At 43.2% G+C, this 23833-nt stretch overlaps 1 protein-coding gene across 2 annotated transcripts in view; it reads left to right on the top strand.

Moving 5' to 3' along the window:
- Window positions 1-23833, top strand: part of GYS2 (glycogen synthase 2) — a 919141-nt gene that overhangs the window by 593311 nt on the left and 301997 nt on the right. For both annotated transcript variants that reach the window (XM_069628441.1, XM_069628442.1), the window contains 2 exons: window positions 2847-2953; window positions 8145-8204. In XM_069628441.1, coding sequence (XP_069484542.1) covers window positions 2847-2953; window positions 8145-8204 — 167 coding nt within the window. The remainder of the gene's footprint in view (window positions 1-2846; window positions 2954-8144; window positions 8205-23833) is intronic.

Here is a 23833-nt window from a genome sequence, read left to right as displayed (position 1 = left end):
AAATAGTTTAGAAATACAAACCCAATAGCACCGTAAAATAACCCCAACCACTAGAATAGGGCCACAAAAATTGATCATTTTAAAACAAAAATTGACTTACCTTTAATGCAAGCAATAAAAAGTCTGCTATCAGTGATCCTGTTAAACAGCGGCAGGCCTTGCTCAGTGCTCAGCCGGAATGCAGCAACAAGGTCACCAAATGTTGACCTTTAGAGTATCCAGTTAGTCCCTGGGGAAGCCCACAGCAGAGTCTTCACCGTTGTCCACCAGCAAATGTAATTGATCACACAGCATAGGGTTCCAATGGTGCCTAACGCTCTTTCCAGCCAGGCTTTCAAATTCAGAAAGATCCACTTTTGCTCTCCATGTGCCCAATTACAGAGTGTTCTACAATCTAACGGTTCATGGCCTGCTATTCCATGTCCAGAACAATGAACCGCCCCAACCCCGATATCAACATAGTTCCGATGTCCGGTCTGCAACCCATCGTCCCATCTGTTCCCTGCCAACCCCACACCAAAACATGCCATCAACTATTTTAAAAATGCGTCCCTTCCAACAATCTATCACTTTAATCCACACATCCTGCAGGGATCTATAATCATGCTGACACAACATGACACCAGGAAGATGGCATCCGTGGCAGCCCATCTTTTACCTGTATCACATACCCATGACAAAACATGACACCTTTTTTTTAAAGTGCTTGATATAATCTTATCAGTATTCCCAGGTATACTGCTTTGTAGTCTGCAGGGCACTGACACAGCACACCACCAGAAACACACCGTCCATTGTTCTTGGAAGTGTTTTATGCACTATAAACATCTGCTTGTTCTTTCCCTCCCTAATACCCGGAGTCATTGTGTTGTGTTAAAGGCCCAGGAAATTACAGCGCAGAGCACACCAGGCCTCGTAAATGTAGATCCGGCAACATTCCTGTGTTCCCCTGCCTTTATTTACAGATCTGAAATAAAGATTCCAAAGGTGACACTGCTGATATCCCTGTAGTGATGTCTCATGTCATGCTAACCAGCAAGAAGCTGTCCCTAGCCACAGCTGTTTTTTTTAATCCGGCCCAACTCTGCACGCATAAAGACACATGCCCCCTGTCTTTCAATTATGCTATTCTCTGCCACAAGTTGTACTAGAGCAATATAATTAAAATGTGTCTATTTCCAGGGTGCTTTGAAACAGTATTTTCTTAATGTATGAGCGCCTAACAAGCAAACAATAAAATAAATAGATTAATAACGGATGTGGTCTGCGATGCACAATGCAAGCACTGCATCTCTTTCACACATTATATTTAAAAAGGGGGAACAGCCCTCAGCCTGCATTACCAAAATTCAAAAACATAATTTAAAAGCCTGTCCTTGCCAAACATTACTTCCAAAATCTATATATGTTTTACAAGGTAACACACCTGTTGTGAAGGCGTTTTATTTTAAGAGAGTCCTTCAAATCTGTACACAGAAATAAATAAATCAGGCTAACTTATTCTTAAATGACCGCTTGAGCAATGCATGGCGTGGACCCAACTGTTTATAGGAACCACTTAATGGACACAATTGCAATTTTAAAATGTCCTAACTAATCGCAATATGGCTAAATGCAAAGAGTTTAATGTCAAGCTATGCATGGAGTTGACTCGTTGTAAACTTGATTCAAGATCTCAGTGTTGAAATAACTCTGCATTCCTTAATAAATAAGCATTACCAAACCCAACAGCTTGGGCTTTTGTGTAGGCACGTGCATGGCACGTTGCTTATAAAGGTTTGATGTTACGGGTTGACCAAGCCCAAATTAAAGTAATAGGGTTATTTTTTGGGTGAAAACAAATGTATGGGTGTTCATTACAGCATCTATGTATAGACTACAATAATGGCCTTATCCAATTGATAGCAAATGGATAGAAAATTTGTATAAAATGTATATAACAAATTTTGGAGTTCAATTAAATTGTTTGGGGTTCCATTAAATTTATACAGGTTCAATATATTTATAGCCTATATTGGGGCTCTTATTTATATCAAAAATGATTGGAGGTCAATCAAATACATAGGGGTTCAGGAGTGTGGAAAGGGCAACCCACCTGTTACTTTTAACATTGACAGAAAATGGCATCCCACTTCACTAATTTGAGTATATCCCCATTTACTGAAAGGGGCTGAAATGTTGTTACTTAAGGTCCACCGACATGGCTTCCTGTGAGGTTTGGCACATTCTGCATGCTAATTGATGCCCCGTTTTCTTAGGACCTGTGTGGTGTCTACAGAGTTGATCTCATCAAGTTGTCATTGTACAAGAAGTACTGCATGTTTCGTCTTTATTAGGTGAATATAGCAAACCACAAGAGATGATGCTGCAAGGTTCAGAATTAGTCTGAACCCCTGGCATTGCTCTGGGCAACCCTCTAGACCATCTTTCTTCGACTGCCAAGCAATTACAGAAGGGGACGGATTGTGTGCAAATTAGGTGTGGGCCCACCCCAAAAGGGTCAGTCCACCCCGAACTGCTAGGTCACATCCATTCTGCACGAGACCACAAGCATCGCCAGACATATACCAACCTTCAGTATGTGAAAACATAATTCAATTCAAGATTCTTGGCATTGTAACATTATATTGCTCACCGACACTTTTGATGCCATTTGTGAAAACTGTCCAAACATTTCAGCACTATTCCTTCATAAAAAAAATAATAAAAACTGAAACAAAAGGGTCCTGTTGCTGTAAATGTATTTTTTATTTTACATTGACAATGGAAAGCTGAATTTAAATGTTTCAAAATATGTTTTTCTAATGTTTGCATCTCTTGTGTTCTACCTTCAATTGTCACCCTAGGTACACAAGAGTGATGTCACTGTCGTCGTGTTCTTCATTATGCCCACAAAGACAAACAATTTTAACGTGGAAAGCTTGAAGGGACAAGCTGTACGCAAGCAGCTGTGGTAAGGGTGACCTGCATTTTCAACAAGTAACAGTGTAAAACATAAACGGTCGTTTATCAGAGTTTGTCGCAAAATCACAACTTGTTTGAAATCACTTCTAACAAGATGCAACATATGTTGTTTGGTTATGTGTCCTCCCTGTCAATGCCCATGGTCATGCGAACGCCTATGTGACTTCCCTCGCCATCCCTGCCTCGCTCCACCCAAACCACACCCAATAGCAGACTCTTACAGTGTTTTCAATCAGCTGCATGCCTCACACTCTATCAGCAAGCCTGCCTGTGATGTGCAGATAGAAAACTGAGATATGGCCCCACAGGACTCAATCATTGACTTGTTTATGTAAGGTCCACACGCATCAGCAGTCCTATATAGAAGCTGCAAAGACAGGCGGAGCCCTGCTGGTTCCCTCCTACCTTAAAACAAATAGATATGTTAGCCTGTTTGGGGGAGCTGTGTAGTTTGGGCCTTTTCTCCTAAACTATATATAATAGAGGTGTTTTAGCCAGTCAGAGTCAGAGTACTGCGTAGATTACAAAAATAGAGAGAACCTTGAGCTGATTCAATTTTCGATCACATAACTATATACACACTGCTCCCACTCTCATGGACACACAACACACTGCTCCCTCCCCACATCCACTGCCCCACCCTCACTGGCTGCTCCCACACACACACACACACACTGCTTGCACACATTGCCACCACAAAAAATGTCCCTCACACACACACAGACACATGCGTACCTGCCCTCCACACACACGGCCACTGCCCCACACATGGACTACCCAACCACACATACACACACCCACACTGACTCTCCAGACACACACCGCCCCTCACACATTTCCCACACACCCTGCCATATGCTCACCCACTGCCCGTACACACTATCACTGTCCCTCAAACACACTGCACTGCACATTGCCTACTAAAACACACACACATTGACCCCACACACTGTTCTCACACACACACTCAAAACTCCCTACACCCTCATCCCACACATGCATGATTGCCACACACTGCCTCCCACACACACTAACCCAACTCAGACTGCCACCCGCCGACACTGTCTGCACAACACTTTCACCACATATATCACACACAATCTGCACTCTGCACCATGCACTTACTGGCCCTCACACATGCACACTGCTCCCACTAACTACTGCAGCACACCCCCCCCCAACAAACACACTGCCCCAACATATGATTGCCCCACCCAATTCCCAGAACACACATATTGCCTGGACACAGTGGGCCTCATTACGCGTCCGGCAGTAACCCTGCCAGTGATACTGGTGGGTTGCCACTGGACCCATAAAGAATTACAGGTTCCTGACTTCCCAGTAACACTGGGATATGACAACCCCAGTGGCCGCAAAGTCAGGTGCCGGTAATTCTGTTAATCCCCATGGATTAACAATAGGACTCCATGGGAGTGGGGACCACAGAAGCAACGGAACCAGTGTCAACGATGCCAGTGCTTCCGTGACAGCTTGCCTACTGTGGCCGCTGTGGCTGGCACGGTCTGCCCTGTTGGCCATAGCAGATCCAGCAGACAAATCCATAGTGTGCCGGTCCGGAAACAACGATGCTGGTAGGCTTACTGGCACCGTTATTTCCAGACCGGCACACATGTAATGAGGCCCAGTGTCACCAAATACACACTTCCCCAACACACACTTAGCCTGTCAACATGAATACTCTCTGGCCCCACACACTGTCATTTCCCCAGCACACAGTCACTTCTACCACACAGACCACCAGCACACAGACATCTCCCTGCTACCCATTGACCCCCTTACACCCACACACTGAGTCCACACACTCTGCCTCCCACACACACACATTGCCCACACACACACCCATTTACTGTCCAAACACACATGCACCAACAAACACAAATAATACCTATACAAACCACACTGCCCCCCAAACACACACAGATCCTGCTCTGCCCCCACACAATTCCCCAAACATACGGACTCCACACACTAGCCAACACATTGCCCCAAACACGTTGTCCCACCACAAATGCACACCCTGCACCCAGACACATGGCCCACCAGGCACACACTCCCACCCATGTAGGATGTGCCCACACACACTGTTCTCACACCTGCACACATTCTCCCCTCACACATTCTCCCCTCAAACACACAAATGGCCGCACACTGCCCCAAATACTCCCCATACACCCCACTGCCTGCACACAGTACTTCTGTACCCACGCAGAGCCTGTCACACACACACAAACATATAGCCCCCCCACACATTTCCCCATTGAGACCTCCCCTAGCACACATTGGTAAGCGCCACACACATTGCCCTGCAGACTAGCAATGTCCAAACATACTTCCTGAACACACACTTCTCCTACAATTCCACACACTGCCCTCCAACAAGTACACTACCCCAACACACATACTTCCCCCACAAATGCACTTCCCCATCCACATTCAAAGACATGCTGCGCCACACACAAAATTCTCCCATACTCATTGACCCATACACTTTCCCCACATATACTTTACACACACACACACACACATTGCCCCACCCCTCACACAAACTGCCCACACTTATTAACAGCCACCAGACACAACACCCCCACACACTGCCCCAAAATACACAACACTGCCCCTCACTCATAATCTGCTCACCCCGCGCACATACCACTAACTCCCACACACACTGCTCCCACAGACATACTCATCCCTCCCACACACACACAAACACACACACACACTCTGCATACCCCAAACACACATAGTAGTCCCCACACTGTCCCTTCACATCACTGTCTCCCAAACACACAGACAAATTGGTTGTACCCACACACTGACCCCACACAATGCCCACTTACAGCACACATTCACATACAAAAACACACTGTCTGACACACACACTTAACACAAACACACCAACAATGTATCTGCACAAAGGTATAACAATTGTGCGAGTATGTGTACATTTCTGGAAATTCATGCCAACAGTTTGTGTACCTGGACATTTGAAGTCATTCCCTGGCAATGATACCAGTACTTGGACATATGTGGCCAATAGCTGCCGAATTACAAATGCCAATGCTTGCTTTTGAAAGCAATTGCATTCATTGTTTCAAACATTAATCTCGCCGAACAAACAGACATCCAGGTCAATTTCACCACCATTATTCATGAAAATGCAGATAAATTACTGTCTTCAAGTTAGACAAGTTGAAGTCATCATGGTTTAACCCATCTTACTACTGTCCTCCCCCATATTCATGGTCTTGCTCTTTCCCTTATTGTCTATTCTTCCTCATGGGTTTTAGTGCCTGTAATCCCTACTGAAGTTGCTGGTCATTGTAGTATTTCATTCACAGGTTCAGCGTTTCTATTCCTTCAAGTACAGTGTTTGACTACCTTTACATGATCTGTCTCGCACCTCAGGCGTTTGTCCCATGATCATATGTCTTCTACCTTCTCTATCCACCATGCATTAAATCACAGCTCACCAGAAGTATCTCCTTTGTGCAGTATTCTCAGTGTACGACTCAATTGCTACCTTGAGTACCTTGCCTCAGTCGGTCTGATCCCCCTGCAGTTTCTTCCTTCTGACATATTCCCTTATTCTCTCAAGCAATCTGCCTTATTTTTCCTGCTGTCTCCATTCAGCCAGTACATTCTTTCCATGGCATCCTCTTTTTTTTGCTCTTCAATCCCTCTTCCTACTAATGTACATTTTCTATACCCAGTGTAGTCCCCTTCCTTCTCCCATAGTCCCGCGTCCTCTTGCCACCTCTCTCTTCTTCCGCTGGGATCTTTCTACGGGTCCTCTCTGCAGTAGAGCTCTCCAGCCACAGTCCCTTCCTTTCGAGCAGAGTTTTTACTCAACAATTCAATTCCATTCTTGGCAACATGCTTGCAGAAAAGTATATAATTCAGTTTGGCGATATTTTTAACAGAGTCATTGGCACCTCATAGCACATCCACATTCTCAATGGAATATGCTTTGTCATGCCTTTCCTTTGCCTTCATCAGTGATCCCTTATCATAGTACATGCACAGAGGAATGCACAGTGATCTAGGGGATCGGTATAGAGCCCTGACAGCATTAACCATCAAATGATAGAAGTGATCCTGTTTTGGAACTATCTATTCAAATTTCCCTTTCTTGTTCCCACACGGAACTCAGAATGAAAATCATGCATTCATATTTATGCATAGTTTAAGACTCATCACTATAAATGTGCAGGACTGGTCGTGTGACTGCAGCAGGTTTTGCAGACGAGGATAGTACTTAAACCTTTGCAGGGAGTTATAGCATGTATAAAGATCTCTGCACAAGGCAAGCGATTCCCATGTTCTTGGGCAACTGACATGTTTACTTTTAATCAGCAATATATTTTCTTGGCCCACTGTTAGAACTCAGGAGAATGTATCCTTGTGAAACGTATCCATATTGTACTACCTCTACATAGTTTTCATTAGACCATCATGCACTTACACTTGTAGAAACATGATTCTAGAACTCAAGACTTACGAACGCATAGAATGCTCACACAAACACTTAGTTGGCAACTATATATATATATATATTACATGGCCTGTGGCAGCAGCCATGTAGTTATGGTTAAGTTGCTAAACCCATAGGAAGAGCACTTTTTGGGTGGCTTATAACTTTGCTCCCCCTTGATGGTGTAGATATTGGGTATACTGCTTTTGGTGCCCCACGATCATTAAGGTGTTTAATGGTGTTTTCATATACATTCACTTCCCGATACACTTAATGTGCCCAGCTTAATATAGTGACATGAAGGTATGTGTTGGCTATCTGATCCTCACCAATGTAACTGAATGGACGATTTGATTTGTAAAAACATATAGGTAACATAAATATCAACCATTTAAGAATCAAACCCATCTTCCAATAAGTTCGAAAATGTGTTACGGTGTATTATCCTCTAATTGGCTGCTTCTACTATTTCCTGACTAATGTCTGAGAATTTTCTGAATTTAGGAAATATTTGGATTGAACTTTAAAAGATGTCATGTATGATTTATAAAGTCTTGTAGAACTGAATTTATGGTGAACTCTAGGGCTAAAGCAAGCTCTTGAGAGATCACAATACGGTACTTTGCATATTTCTCACAAAATATGGCTCTATATTACATGTCTAATGAAGATGTCCTACTTGCAGGGATACTGCACACTTGGTGAAAGAGAAGTTTGGGAAAAAGCTCTATGAAGCCCTCCTGAAGTAAGTATGGTTTATTTTCATGGTCAAAGAAAAAGACCATTCTATTCCTTCCTCTCTTGGTGTCTCTTTCTTCTGATAGCAAACCACAGATCAATTAATTTTGATCCCCTTTGTCATCACTAACCAAGTGTCATTTGTGTTTCCTTTGAGGAATACTGGCAGCTCTAAGTGACTGCATCAACCAAGGCAATGTTCCAAGACATATTACAATTCCAACAAGTGATCCCAGTCCAATCTACTACAAAAGATAAGGAAACTAAATTTCAAGGCCCACTTTGAGAACTATCAATGCTATTAAAACTCAGATAGATAGCTCCTGACATTATCACATCATGACATCACATTATCACATCATGACATTAACAGTTCATCTTATTAATGAAAATATTGAACACATCCTACAGCCAATGAAATAGCATAAACATACATGTTGGATGGTCAGTTCATTAACATTTAATCTCTTGATTTATCAATGCAAAGGTAATTTCTTCCAAGAAGGGTAGTTAAGTAAGATATGAAGTTCAACAGTTCGCTCCTGACTTCATCTGTGACTTGCATTTGCACACAACAGATCTGTTATCAGCAAATATTTCCATTATCGTCCATGAGGCATACTCTTAACTTTCTGACAGTGTAGTCTTGGATCCTCAATACAAAGGTAGTGCTGCCTGCCACAGTGATGAGCACTTCTTCCACTGTGCGTTAACAAACAGGTGGAATAATGTTACATAAAGTTATTCTAATTTGTACGAATGATGATGAAAAGACGCCAAACTGCCTGCTTCACCATCCACTCTGCCCTTTCAGTCCAGTAATCTATGGAAAATACCTCACAACTGGGGAAGGGATCTTTTGGCTTTTGATGTCACCTCCCAGGTGAGTGGAATGAACCATCTGGACTTCCCTACAAGCCGCAGCTTTCACTGAAATTCACCCAATTATATTCCAGAGCTGGTCTGTAGTAGAGTGGATTTCCATACTTAACCACTGGCTTCTTAAAACCAGGTCAGTGTTTGCTCGAGGATATGAATTATCGTGGAGCACACCCTTATGCTATGCTAATGTCTCTATGCCAGCTCAGCTTCCAACAAAGGTACACGCCACAAGTCTCATGAAAGGTTCCCACTGATTCCAGCTTTCACCAGATACTTGAGGGAATTTATGTAATGGGTGATATTGATCGCCCAGCAGTAGCCTGTGTGCCACATGGTGACAGACATCACTGTTTAAGCTATGAAGGCTTTGATGCTTAATCAGATAATACTTCCTTCCTCGTATTCCAAAAGCCCTTAATCTTTTCACAATAAGAAGCATGGGAGCTTAATGGCCTAAATATTTTTTTTTCAAATTCCTGCAAGCAATTAAATGCTGTACATTGACCAATATAATACTTAAGTAATATGTTGCTGTAAAGTGGCAATCTGCTGCTCTAGTCAAGGATTAAGTCTTTATGGTAAGTCTCTTTCTTGGCAACTTTGGCAGATGCTCAGAAGGCCCCACACTTCCTTGCTGAGCAAGTGTATAAAGGGGCACCATCCACCTCAAGGCTTTGCCACTAGCTCTACACATCTCACAAGAATGGTTCAAGCTGACTGACCGGGCCATGGATCAATGACAGCCTCATGCAAGCAAGAGCTTCTGCAATGGTTGTAAGCTCTAAAGCATCCCCTTCTTGTACCACATCCCTCCATTCATTCTGGGGCATGTAATGGTCTGCAAATCCCTAAAATAAATACCTTATGTCAGTGAGAATTCATCTTTTTACTTGACGCTTACTGATTCTTTTTCCCTTGGATAAGGGATATCAAAAGCATTTGCAGAGATACTCCTTAATAAGAGCACTAATGACTTTACTTCTTAAAATGTGAAATTCAGTGTTTAAAAGTAGCATGTTTTGGACAGTAATATTGTGTGTGATTATTTATGGATTGCAACACCTCACACGATAATACCTTGATATCTTTCCAAATTGTCTACCCAAGTTATTTATTTTCCATAATATATTTTATTCTAGTATTGGCAATCAATGGGCTGCCTACCAATTTGTACTTTAGCAAGAAGTTGTTGTGATCCATTTTGTAAATCTTCAAAACTATTTTTAGTGGATTTAAAAATTTCCAATTCAGAAGAACAGTCTCAGGAAGCGAAGTGGGATCAAACACTCACCAGACATATATGAACAGTCTTTACAATTCTTTAATAGGGTATTTTACACAGATAAATCAGATAAAAATATCTAGGGCCAGGAATGTGCACAGAATCACTAAGGGGCTGATTCATGGAATTATTTGGGCCGAAAAACAGGGATTTGTGCGCCATTCTGCCCGCAAATCCCCATTTGTTAAACAGCGGTTTGCAGGCAGAATGGTGCACAAATCCCCGTTTTTCAGCGCAAATAATTCCATGAATCGGCCCCTTAATCTGTATCAGGGTAGTCACTCACCAGGATGTGGTAAGTTCTCAGAGTAAACTCAAATGTTAGTGTCTCTCAAAGAGGTTAAAAAATGTTCAAAATAAAAGTTGTTCTGTTCCTGCTAGGTCTTGGTCTCTTCGGTGGCTAAGAGGGAAAGCAACGATGAGGTGAATAGGTGCAGGTTGATCAAAACAAAGGTCTCAAAATAAAAATGTCTTGTGTATTCTTGGGTTCCCTCTCCATTTGTCACAGTCTTTCAGCAAAGTCGCAGACTCATGTCATTCATATCTCCCTTGGAAATGTTCTGTTGCAGCTATGGCACGTGGGAAAGCCGCATCCTACTGGATGTCAAGTCAGTGCAGAGCACTGTTGTGAGAGTCACAATGAAGCTGTCCTTAGACAAACACCCAGATCCATAATGAGTCAGGAGGCCACTCTAAGAGATTTTCAGGGTTCTCGTTAGGCCTATTACCACCTTCCTATCAGTGTTCTGGATCGACATCCTCCCCACTCAATATTTCTTTCCTCCTAAATGTCCTGCCCCAAGCTCGTTCCTGTAGGACCTTCAGTTACTTATTCTGTATCTCCCTCTTTGTCCTTTTGCTCTTCTGGCACCACCTCAAGGGGTCGCCTTCAGATAATTTCTCCACCCATATCAGGCTTCATCGTGCATCCTCCGTTTCCCCTCCTCCTGTTGTTCTGTTCTCTCCCCGATCTTCCTTTCTTCCTCTTCCCTAAACCCTGGGATTTTATGTTTCACCTCACTGCTCACCAGTCTCTTTGGTCTTTTCCACACTGTGCATTACCTTCTCTTTAGGAACTTCCTTCTTTGGTGCCTCTGTATTAAGGGATGGCTTCTTCACGCAATCCTCTGAGTCTACTCAACACCTTAGGTGTAACTTCTCTAACCACCGCCTCGAACATATCTGTAATCGGAGCTAACTTTGCAATCTTTCTCTCTTCTAGCCTCCTGGGTCCTCCTCTCTCCAACTTCTTGGGTATTTCTCTCTCCGTCCTCCTGTGCCTTTTGTCAGGGGTTAGAAATTTGAGACGTACACAAAGGTATAGTTTTCTCACAAGTTGCCATTTTATTTTAATAAAGACAAACAAATATCTTTCCACAATCTAACAAGGACGTTCCTGCCTAACAAAGGAAGGCAAAAGAAAAATAACCTCATGTCCAAAAAGTATCGGACCCTCACACTAATACATACAACAACATTATACCAGGTCAGTTTGGCAGTCTTAAATTCCACAAAATAACATATTAATTCAAACTCAAAAGATTTAAGCAATAATCCTTGTGAGCATTCCTTTCCTCTGGATCAATTCAGGCAGGGACACCTTGAACAAAGTTCAGTTTCAAGAAGGTCCTATGCAATAACAAAGTTCCATTCAGTGTAGCATACAAAGGAGCTCTATCACGAGGTTGTCAGTATCCCGGCAGTAATAGCGCCGGGATACTGCCAATGCAAATGGCATTACTGCTACTCAGTCTGGTGCTATTAGCTATAGGCGGTAAATCCCCATTCACTGGGGTGGCACTATTAGTGCTTCCGCTATGAGCACGGCGCTAATAGCGCTGAAAATGGGTGGAAAGGGGAAATGTTTTCCTCCAGAAAAAAGCTGGAGGTAAAAGTACCACTTTGCGCCCATCTCATAATTGGGTCAACCCTCTGTCTCCTCCCCCCACTACTCCAAGTTTATTAGGGCTCAGCCTGCAAGTGTCTTCCTCCCCCCTTTCTGCCTACCATGTCGCTATCTATTGCTCCTATCCAACTGTTTCACGATCATCTATCTTCCTATCACTAAATCTAGCCAGAAGAAACTTAAGAACGACACCCTGAGCTCCAACCCAGGCCTTCCTATTGCAGACACCTACGTTAAAGCTTCCGCCACAGAGACTGTCACTTACATCCTCTTCTTTGTAAATTCACCTGACCTATGGGCTTGCCACATGGTCAGTCTCCTCTCTCCTATCGCCTTGTCTCCCATTAATGGGGGCACTCGCACGGAGGTCCTCCATGACCTCTTCACCATTTCCAGAGTCATCATTAATGTCTACCTTAATGGATCCATCATGGTTCAGGGTCCTCAACCCAACCTTCTCCTCTTTGATAAGCTCTTCCCGCACCTCTCTAATCTTACTTCCCCATCCTGCAGGCTCACTTGCCGACTGTGCCTTCCTCCTCCTCAATGCACGCCCCCTTGACCACTACACCTTCCGCCTCTGTCCTGGCACCCTTGTTGGCCTTGACTCCTCCTCCATCCACTACCATCTCTCTGGTCCTCTTGTCACCCTTGAGGGGACCACTGTCCCATGCACCCCACCGCGGAAGACCTTTAAGGATGGCAAGCCATTGCACATTGCCACCCTTAACACTCGCTCTTCTGTTAAACACTCAACTGATATCTGCAACCTCCTCGAACTCATGGATCTTGATGTGCTCGCCATCACTGAAACATGGTTCAAGAGCAGCTCTGTCACAAGCTTTGACACTCTCCTCCCTGAAGGCTACAAAATCCTTTCTTTGCCAAGGCTGAAGAAGGCAGGTGGTGGAGTAGCCCTGATCTTCCCGTAATGGATACCTGTGTGTATTATCCCTATTCAGACCTACTCCTCTTTCGAGTGCCTAGTGTGCAGGCTCTCACTTTCCTAAATTTTCTCTCCTCATGGCCACCTTCTATAGACCTCCTGGACAGCTCACTCTCTTCCTCTCGGAGAGGGCCAACCTAACCTCTTCTCTACTCTCCTCTCAACTCCTCCTGTTGGGTGACCTCAACATCCACCTTGACTCTCCTGACTTGTCTGGACCTTTCCGCAGCCTATGTGATTCTCTCTCTCTCTCTATTCTACCCTCCGGCTCCACTGATACCATGGGCCACAGGTAGGATGCTCTCATCTCCACTGACATCTCACTATCTATCCCTCTCACTACCTCCCTCTCTTGGACTGACCACTCTCTTCTATCAACTCACCTGAAGCGCTCCTCTCCTCTGACAGCAACTCTCCTGGCACAGTCACTGGGTTTCAGGATCACCAAACCCATGAAAAAAGTGACAGTGGCTGCTTTTGCCTCCACCTACTCTCTGCCTCCCTTTCCTGCAGCTGACTCCCACCCTCACACAGACCTCATTGCCCTCTGTCTATCTCCACCACTCTTGACATTCTTGCCCCTGTCATGAGGGTCCGACTGAAGCCTTCCAAAAAGTGCAACTCAGAATGAGTCAGAGTGATGCTGTGTTCATGGCTTAGCTGAAATCCCTCCCCTTTGCTTTTACAGAGAAAATATATTTTTCCCAAAAAAAACATATTTCCCAGATACACAAGTTGTTCATAAAACATATACACATCACAGATTAATTAAGGCATGTCTCTGTTCAAGTCCCATGTTCCTACGAGCTTGGGTTCAGAAATGACCACTTATTTGCGCTTTTGGTGAGTTTCCCAATATTGGTCCTGCACCAAATTTGATACATGCATGCAGATCCTCTCTGGGCATATTACTGTAAGTTCTTATGTTCATAGCAACAACACTGCAGCTACAATATTAATTAATTCCGGCGGTTTGGTCTCAGAACATCACATGCATCCAGTTTAGTCTTAAATTGTGAGTGAATTTTTCATTTTAAGAATCCCAAAGTTTCATATTTTTGACAGCTTGGTAAAATTTGTTATAAGCAATTTTATCAAACATATATTTGCTTTCAATTCAATACACACAATGGTTTGTCTCCGCCCTCAGAGCTGGCTGACTCAGAGGCTCACATGTCTTGTTTCCTGCCAGGAGTTGTTGACCAGTCACACCCAAAATCAGCATATTCCTATTCATCCCCAAGAATCCATTGTCTTGACTGAGAGCAACATGCCAGGGTGCCTTGGCTAGTTCCTGTTCACACCAGTCTGTCAATCTCTTGGCCAAGGGCAGAAGAAAGCTTCTTTTGTCCAGTGAAAAGGTGTGGAATCTGTTTGATCCCAGTGTGGGAAATGTTTTAACTCTGCAACCAATGTCTACAAATTGTCTTTTCTTACAATATAACCCACATTTTTAAAACATACTTTAAACAATTGCTTCCTTCAAGTCATTTCAGAATATAGTTTTAAATTGTCTCCACCCCTTAGGCTTCTAATAGCCAGTATTTCTTTGGCATAGTTTGGGGTTCCATGTTCAACTTTACAAGGAAAATGGTTTAAAATGCTGGCTTCTTGGTAGAGGCGAGTAACGGTATTGCACCCATTTTTGACAGCTGTCTTTCAATCAGTATCTTTAAAAGGGGATTTTGCTCTGATAGCATAGGATTCTTGCTGATATTGTTTTGATGTGGATTCTTGCAGTAGTGTAATGTGGAACACCCAACAAAGAGGTTGGATCTTTTAGGTGCTTTGTGAGCCATGATTTTAGCACATTTTAGCACATTTTTGACAATCAAGAAAACTTATTCCCAAACAGCTCTGTGTTTCTTTTTGGCAATCAGCATTGCTATTTACAAGTGGTTTCATGCTACTTTGTGGGTAGCCCAATGGTGGTTTTTGGCAGTGGTCTCCTGTGCTCACTAAGATAGCCAAAAAGTGAATGGCGGCCTGTTTTTCAGGTTTTCACTGCGCATTTTCTGGTGATTTTGAGCAAGCAGCATGCTTTCCAGTGGCCATTCTGATGTTTCTGCTGCCTGCAATGCACAGTGATGTTGCAGGGCTTGGATGAGTGGGTTGGTACATCCCACAGACTGTATGACTGCCGTTCAGTCATGGTGTGCTGCAAACAACCTTTGTCTCAATGTCAGAAAACTGAGATTGTCCGCATTGAGACACCTGCTCCTGCATTCCCCTCTCACTCTGGCCGGCCTCCCTGGTCTCTGCACCTACGCACACCCGTGAGGCCAAAAACCTTGGGGCCATCTTCAACTCCACTCTTTCCTTCTCCTCTCACTACACCTCCTTAGAGGCACTCTAACTATTCTCACTTTCCCTCAGTGGCTCACTATCTCCAGAGCCCTATTTCTCTCCAGACTGGACTCCTGCAACAGCCTCTTCCTCAACTTCCATGCTTCTGCCCTGCGTCCTCTGCAACTCATCCAGACCAGAACCACAAGACTTATCCTTGGTCTCAAGCCCAGGGACTGCATTTCTCTGGCGCTGAAATCCCTTCAGTGGCTCCCCGTGGCTGCAAGGATGAAATTCAATACCCTCTGCATTGTCCACAAGGCTCTCTGGGGCTGGAGACCTACCTACCTTCAGCGTTGCCTTCCTAAATACTGTCCCTCTTGAGCCCTCTTCTCTTCTACCTCCAACCTTCTGCGAGTGAGCCGGTTCTCCAAGCAGAGATTTGGAGGGAGATCCCTTTCCTCAGCAGGTGCCTCCCTCTGGAACAGCATCCGGTCTTGAGCCTGAAATTCTCAAGTTCTGGAAACTCCTCAAGACCTTCCTCTTTTCCTCTCCCTCCTCTCTCACCCTACCCTGCTAACCTAGCTGTGTGATCTTCCATCTCTCCCTTCACACAGCTTGTAGACTGGCCGCCTGGTGTACCTCAGAGTCTCACTAGTCCCAGGCATGCTTGCCAGTCTTTCTGCACTTGCCGCAAGGACCTACACCCCACTGCACTTGAAATAAACCTTGAGAGCTTCTCTCTCCACATTTCACCGGTCTCTATACGTGTGGTAATTTGTGTCTTTAAAAAAAAAAAACATACATTTGCTGCGGGCCCGACCCAACGCAGTGCTGTTGTCCCCCCAAGTCCATTTTCAATGTATGGACTTTGGGGACGACAGCACTGTGCAGCGCTGGGCCACACAGAAAGGTATGTTTCTTTTTTAAAATAAAAACACACTTTAGCACCTGCATAGGAAAGTACACGGGTGCTACGAGGTGATGAAGTATGGGTAGCGTGGAATTAAAGGGGGCGCTTGCTACGCTGGCTGCTCAGAACATGAACTTGTACCATACTATACAGCCTGTGTTCCGAGCATTCCGATTGGCAAGTGTCCCCAACCAGGGTGCTAATAGAGTTTTCTGGGTTGACATGATTAGTAAATATTTTGACTATACCAACATCATTGCTTCATGGTGCATCTAAGCAATTGGCTAGCCGAGTACCTGATTAATTTGTTGAAATCTGTAGTTTGTGAATAGCCATTTTTATGTTAATTTTTACGCCACATATCAAGGTGCGCATTGTTGTGCAAACTACCATTAAAGACGTGAAGAAAGTGGGGTAGCTCACACATTCATTTTCAATAATTACAATTTCCCAGCAACTTTAACTTCCAGCGTATTATATTACTTTTGAATTAAAAAGGATCCAATTGTGGCTGGCCAGTGGGCAGTCTCCTGGATTTCTCCTCTAGTCGCATTTTTATTTTTTATTTTTCCCACACATGTAATCTACTACTACAGATTTTAAGCCGCAGGCAACATTCAAACGTTAAACAACTTTGAAATATGGACCATGAAACTGACCCCTTTCATTGTCTACGTTGAATGAGTATTTATGTACTTAGTGTTATTTTGGAAATTCAATTTCTGAATGCAATCCAAATAGTATTAATTCATCAACCTATTGTAGGAGATCTTAAACTCCCAGAAACGTTTGCTCCTTGTACATCTTTCCCTTCCATTTAGAGTCATTGCCATATGTTCGATAGATAGATTCCAGATTTAAGGCAACAGGGGGCATAGTACATTTTAAATCATGGCCACAGCCCTCCAATTATTTGAACAAATCTACAAGCTCTAGTTAATGGACGTTTGCATTTTTTTGTAGAACCTGGCACTGAAACCAATAGAATTTACAGTTTCCAGCATGAAAGTCAAATTTATAGTGAAACATTTTATTTACACATTTAAATACACATTTCCAAAATATTTTAAAATATTGTATTTTACCAAATGGATATCTCCAACACTGTTATTATTATAGGCTTCACACATTTCTGTTTCAATGCTATACTATTCTTTTCCAATTCAGGATTTAGATGGTTCCTCAATGTTTTTACCCAAACTCTGTTAATTGAGAAAATTAAGATGTTACTTGTATACACAGCGGCCATCGCTTTTACCATGTGACACCATAAAGAAACATGCACCTGAATACTAACCAATTATCCCTGCATGGCTCAGGTTTCAACAAACAGCCCATGGCTCCTTGATGTTGAATATAAACCATTTTTGACGCCACCCCAATAGTATACGAAGTATCAAACAATGTTTCAGCTAGTTTTAGCTCCTAATAAAAGTCAAACCCCTGCGAATTCACATTTTTGACTGTCTTCCACCTAATATATCACTCCATTGAGTTTCTCGATCAGTTCCAGACCACGACAATCACAGTCTCCTGAACAGAGATGGTTTTCAGCTTGCTTAGATACTATGTAGTCTTAAACGTATCAACATTTATTATCCATGTTTATTTTGCTTTAAAAACTGCATATAAAAGCCTTTTTTTGATTTTATTCATGTGCATATGGTTTATGTAAAACCTTACACATTCCATATTATGGATCATCATTATAAATGTGACACATATATATATTTTATATCATTATATGCAATACATATAACAAGGCACATTTCTATCATATTAATAGAAATATTTCCTCTAAACACCTTAAAACTGCAGTTCATAACGAAACTTCTAACCCACCATTATCCTATTCCAGAGATGCTTGCTGTTATAATAGTATTGGGTATAGACCAGCTTGGTTTTCGTCTACTCTGCCAGACTCTCATTCACATATTTAGATGTTGTAAAACCAGTGGAGAAGATTTTACTGCAAGAGTCTAGCAGACTAATGGGGCGAAATTATTGTACACATGAAATTATGCTAGATGCATGTGACAGGTAGAACAAAAGAAAAATACAAAGCTTAAAAGCTGTACAAAAGCACATAGAGAAAATGAAAACACATTCTATAAGACCTACCAATTGGACAGTAAGTCTTAATGCAAACAGTTAATACGGTATACAATATAGCTAGAGCGTTCTTCATCAATCATCGGCCCTATTTTCTCTTTTACAGACCCTCCCCACCTAGGCCTCCGCAACATTGTCACCTATTCTTTTTGTTAGATCATTGTTTCTTACTGTATGATACCTCACTGCCAGCAGGTTCACTGTAACCACGAACCACAGTCAGGCTGTATCTCTTTTTGTCCCCATTGTCTTGCCTCCTCATTGTTGTGTTCCCTCGTAATTAGGTAAGCCTTCATGTAACAGCTCCCCGATGTCCATGGGCTGCTTGTGCACTTTATAAATGTAAACATTTTTAAAATAGCAGTTCTATTGTTTCACTCGTAGACAACTGAACATTAATCAGATTTTTTATTATACATGGATTCGATATTGATAGTTCAATAGTTCAGGGGTCTACATAGTGTTCCAGTGTAGGTCTGAACGCAGCGCGGCCCACGTGCGAGAAGTAACCTTAGTGCACCGGTTTTGCATTTCGGTGGTGTAGGTAGGCATAGCGGCCTTCCTCCGGACCAAAGGGCTGAACTTGTATGGTGACCCCTGAGGAAAGATAAGTTGGAAGAGAAGGTGGTGTACTGTCAGGGTTTTTCCCTCCCAGTAAGTTCAAAATGCCCTTACTCGGGCATCGTGAAAGAATTGCTTATGTATAGGCAAGACATGCTTAGGGGTACCCTTCACCCATCGACAGTTTGTGTGTGGAGAAGGAACAGAGTGAAAGCACTTAGGTGGGTTTATAGATAGCAAGAAAATGTATATGGCAGGAAAAGCGTGCGCTGTGAGTTGTAAGGGGCTCATGATTCTGGGACTGCTTTTCTTTTCAAGATATCGCAGAACAGAGACAGGATTTCAACCTACAGAGTTGGGTCTGCTTTAAAGGCAAGGCTCGGTATCCCATCCCAAGCCTGCAGCCCTCGAGGACTTTGTGGCAATGATAAGGGAACAAATATCTTAAGCCCATGTGCAAAGGATGCCCATCAGGTGATGCCAAGATATTATATGATGTGTATTGGCACGTTATAAATGCCATATCCATCAGTGTTTCAAGGCAAGAACCCTCTATCCACACCAGCTTCTTTGGACAATGATTGAAAGTAGTCTTCCCAGACATTTTCTAAGATAGGGTTTCATCTGACTGTGCATCTGATATTCTGGGTCATTATTCATTCATTTCTAAAGTAGTTTTGCGTCCCCCTTAAAGAGAACACTTAACATGTTCTCTCAATACAGTTGATATCTCCTATCTTTCTTCCCTCAAACCTAGTTCTTAAAATTCAATCTCAAACATTTGGCAGTTGACGAAGCCTGTCCATCAAACTCAACCTTCTTTTTTAAACTACAGAACCAGAGCCCCAAGTCTCTTTTCGCCCTTTGAATCTTTATGTCAAAAGTAGCCTTTTTTCTTGTCCTGGCCTGTAAAACCTGTGTTTTCTTCCCCTCCTCCACATTATGAGCTTGGTCACGATAAAGCCAGATAACTTTGAGATAGTAAATAATTCTGCCACTTTATCGGGTACAACGGACTCATACCAATACCATAGTTCCTCATTAAACTTTAAAATTAAAAGTGGGTTCACAGATAAACGGGTACCAGAGTTATTAACATAAGGTTCCATTGCAGAAAACTCTATTTTCTTAGAAAGCAGGGTCAGGAAGGAGCAGCCTACAATCACGTGATCACTTGTTGTTGTTTTCAAAATGTGAAAATATGTACACAATTTTGCTATTGAATGTCTCTTGCCTTAGAGTACCTGATGTATTAAAAAAATAACAAATCAAAGTTCCTTTTTAAATGGATGTTGAGGATGGAATTTTCACCCCTGGATCTCCCTCTTCTGGGCTCAGATCCACAAATGGTTGCTAGTGAGCTTGGATAGCTCTTTCGTCGTGCGGTCTGCCTTGCTCGACCTGTGCTCTAGTGCACCACCTTTTATCCCGGTGGGGAAGGGAAAGGGCCATCATGTGTGTGTGATTCTGGTCAATGCCTGACTTTGCCTGACCCTTGTATTGGCACATGTCAGGTAAGCGGCTCTGGTGTTAGTCCGTTTTCTTTTGTGGTGTGCAAAAGTGTTTGTGTGAAGAAAGGGGGGGCAGTGTTTCAGAATATCCTATGTAGTAGGATGGGGAAAAGGTGTTGGAAGAAGGGGGATACCGCATCTCACCCGTCAGTGTCCCGCTTTGATTCCCCGAGGACCCCCCATCCAGGTGATCCCCTCTCACTGGTCCACACCCAGAATCTGGATCCAATAGCGATGGCCGTATCCTGGCCACCTGAATGACAAATACCCAGAGACTAGTTAGGGAGGCACCTTCAGCTTTCTCACACTACATCCTGGGAGTACACATTTCTCAGAGAGGGAATGCTGTGAAACAGGCCTAAAACAGTAGCATGGTTAAAAAATATCTCTTCATCGAAGTCCAATACTATCAACCAATTATTTTCTCATTGAATGGTGAAAAGCAATTTGTATCCCTAAAATTACTTTTGGAAAAAAACGATTGCATTTTCCTCTCACAACCACCACTGGAAACTACAATCCCCCATATTCAACTGCATCCCTTTATATCTACTCACAGTACATTTTACAGTCTCGTTGTTCCCATGTGTGCATACACATTAAAGCATGACTGCATGCTACTCTTAGGAGACTTCGACATTTCAGGGAGCTCAGCTTCAGACTTGGGAGACGCCACTGTATTCATGTACTGCAGTCCACAAGGAGCTTATTGTTTAATTACCCTCTTAAGGATGAACAGCTAAATGAACTATACTGAATGTGAGCCTTTGCTTTTGTTATGTTTACCCCCAAATACCATTAGAATCAATTGAGTGTAGTTAAAATAATAAAATAGTTTAAATAACAGAATCATTTAGCATAATTTCAAGTGGAAGACAATATAGATGTTGCTCAGTAGTTGGGAAGATCAGTAATCAACATAATAGAAGACAGGAGAATGCGTGAGGAGTTTAGTTGAATGGCGAGAGGAGGGTGCCTACTAGAGAAGAACAAATTACCTCAGTAATGTTCTTTCATCTGAATGTTCCTCCCACAGATTCCTAATCTTTGATATACTGATTTCCTACTTGCAGTCTTCGAAATTTCTTAGACAGCAGAGGGTGCTGTGCGGCATCAAGTCAATGTCACTTGAAGGATTTCATTCCAATGCTCAGTTGTGATGTCGATGATGATATAAATAGCACGCACTGCGCCCGTTGCCTCAGTTCTAGAGTTCCCTCTTTCTGCCCAGCCAACTTGAGGATTACAAAACCCTGCATGGGCGCTGAAAGAGTGAAGCATGTTAAAAAATGCACCCACAGTGAGAGGGGTAGGATGGGAGGGCGATGAGGAATCTCTGGGAGGAACATCCAGTAGAAAGAACATTAGCCGGGGTAAATAATTTGCTCTTCTAATTGATTTTGTCCTCCCATGGATTTCTCATCTTTGAAAGATTTGTAGAAGTAGGTGGGAGAAGTAGAATAATTGTATGCTATTCTCCCTATTTATTTATATTGTGCAGAACCGGTCTTCCAAACGTCTTCCAAACTGAGAGACCTGACCCCCCAGAGTGTCAAAAGAATAATGTTTTGAAAAGGTGTGAAGTGAGGGCTAAATTGCAGCATTACAAATGCCCTGCACTGGTACACCTCTTGGGAGAGCTGCTGTCATTCCCACTCCTCTGGTGCAGTGAGCCCTTTGATTTTCTGGGTCATCCTTTCCAGCCATAGAATAGCATTCTGAAATACAAAGAATGATCGAACGTGACAATGTTTGTTTAGTCAAAAACTGGCCTAGCCTGTGGCCAGTGTAACCGATAAACAGTTTGTCATCTTGCTGACATTTGCCATCCTAGAAATGTAGAGGTGAAGAGGCCCTTTTTAGGTCTAGCCTATATAATCTCTCTTCCTTCTTAGAAAGGTAAGAAGGTGGATAAAATGCTGTCAAGGAAATCTTTTGAGGGAGATGTAATTCGGACACCACTTTGTGAAGGAAGGGGGGATGAACCCTTAAGACTACCTTCTCCTTGGAAAATAGAGTAAAAGGAGGTTTACATGACATAGCTTGCAGCTCACTCACTTTGCGAGCAGAAGTGATGGCTAGTAGAAAGATTGTCTTCAGAGTTAATAATCTGAGTGGGCAGGAGAGGTTCAAATGGAGCTCCCATTAGTAATGTTTAAACTAGGTTTACATTCCAGGACGGGACCAGAAAAGGGACCAGTGGGAAAGTATTTGTCAGTCCTTTGAGGAATTGAAAGACAATTGACATTTTAAAGAAAGAGCACTGCTCTGGCATGCGAAAGGCAGTACTCGAAACTGATAGTGAGAACTGCCAATGGCGAACCTCCTGGACTTTCTGTGCTTGGGAGGCATTAGGCACATGAAAGTAACCATTCTGAAGATCGAGTGACACTATCCAATCATGGAGCTGAAGGACTGCTGGATCTCTTAAATAGTGACCATCTAGAATCTGTCCTTGCTGAGGAACTTGTTCAAGTGTCTCAGGTCCAAGAGGGGTCATAGTCCTCCATCTTACTTCGGAAGTAGAAAATAGATGGAGTAGCAACCTTGGTATTGCTCCGCTACAGGTACCCTTTCCACAGCATCTTTCTCCAGCAGGGAGGAATCTCCTGTAGAAGGGGTGGATCTGGTTCCAGAAGAGATTGCCTGCTGGGAGGACAATCAGGGGGATGCTGCATACTTGAGCTACTTTCTGAAGTGCCCAGGCATCCGAAGTAATGCAACGCCATTTTTCAAGATAATGGGTCAACCTGCCACTCACTGGGGTTCTGTGAACAAAGTGATCAGAGAGGTATTGAGGTATGGGGGATTTGGCTGTGGCAGTGGGCAATGAGGAGGTGACTGCCTCTGCAGTCTGTCCTCCATGGTCTCTAGGGGCACGTGAGAATCTACGGTGTCCTATTTGGGTAGCCTGGACTCTTCCTCTTTGTCCCAAAGATGAATAGAATCAAAATGATCACCCTCTCCAAACAAGGATAGGCAGATGTTGCTGCTGTTGTGGCGGAACGATGGCTGCTCCCAAAGATTTTGCAGCTGCATTAGAAGCCTGAAACTTCTCCAAGCTGCCATTAGCTTTTGGCCCAAAAAGTTGGACCCATCAAAGGGCAAGTCCAAAAGTCTAGACTGAAAGTCATGAGCAAATCCAGACTTGCGTAGCCATGCAAACCTCCTGATGACTGCACTTGAGCCCATAGAATGGCCAACATAGTCCAATGCCTCAATCCCTGACAGAAGTGA

This window comes from Ambystoma mexicanum, chromosome 12, assembly GCF_040938575.1.
Source record: "Ambystoma mexicanum isolate Mex_15411 chromosome 12, UKY_AmexF1_1, whole genome shotgun sequence".
Lineage (NCBI taxonomy): Eukaryota > Metazoa > Chordata > Amphibia > Caudata > Ambystomatidae > Ambystoma > Ambystoma mexicanum.
This window is presented reverse-complemented; position numbering and strand designations above follow the sequence as displayed.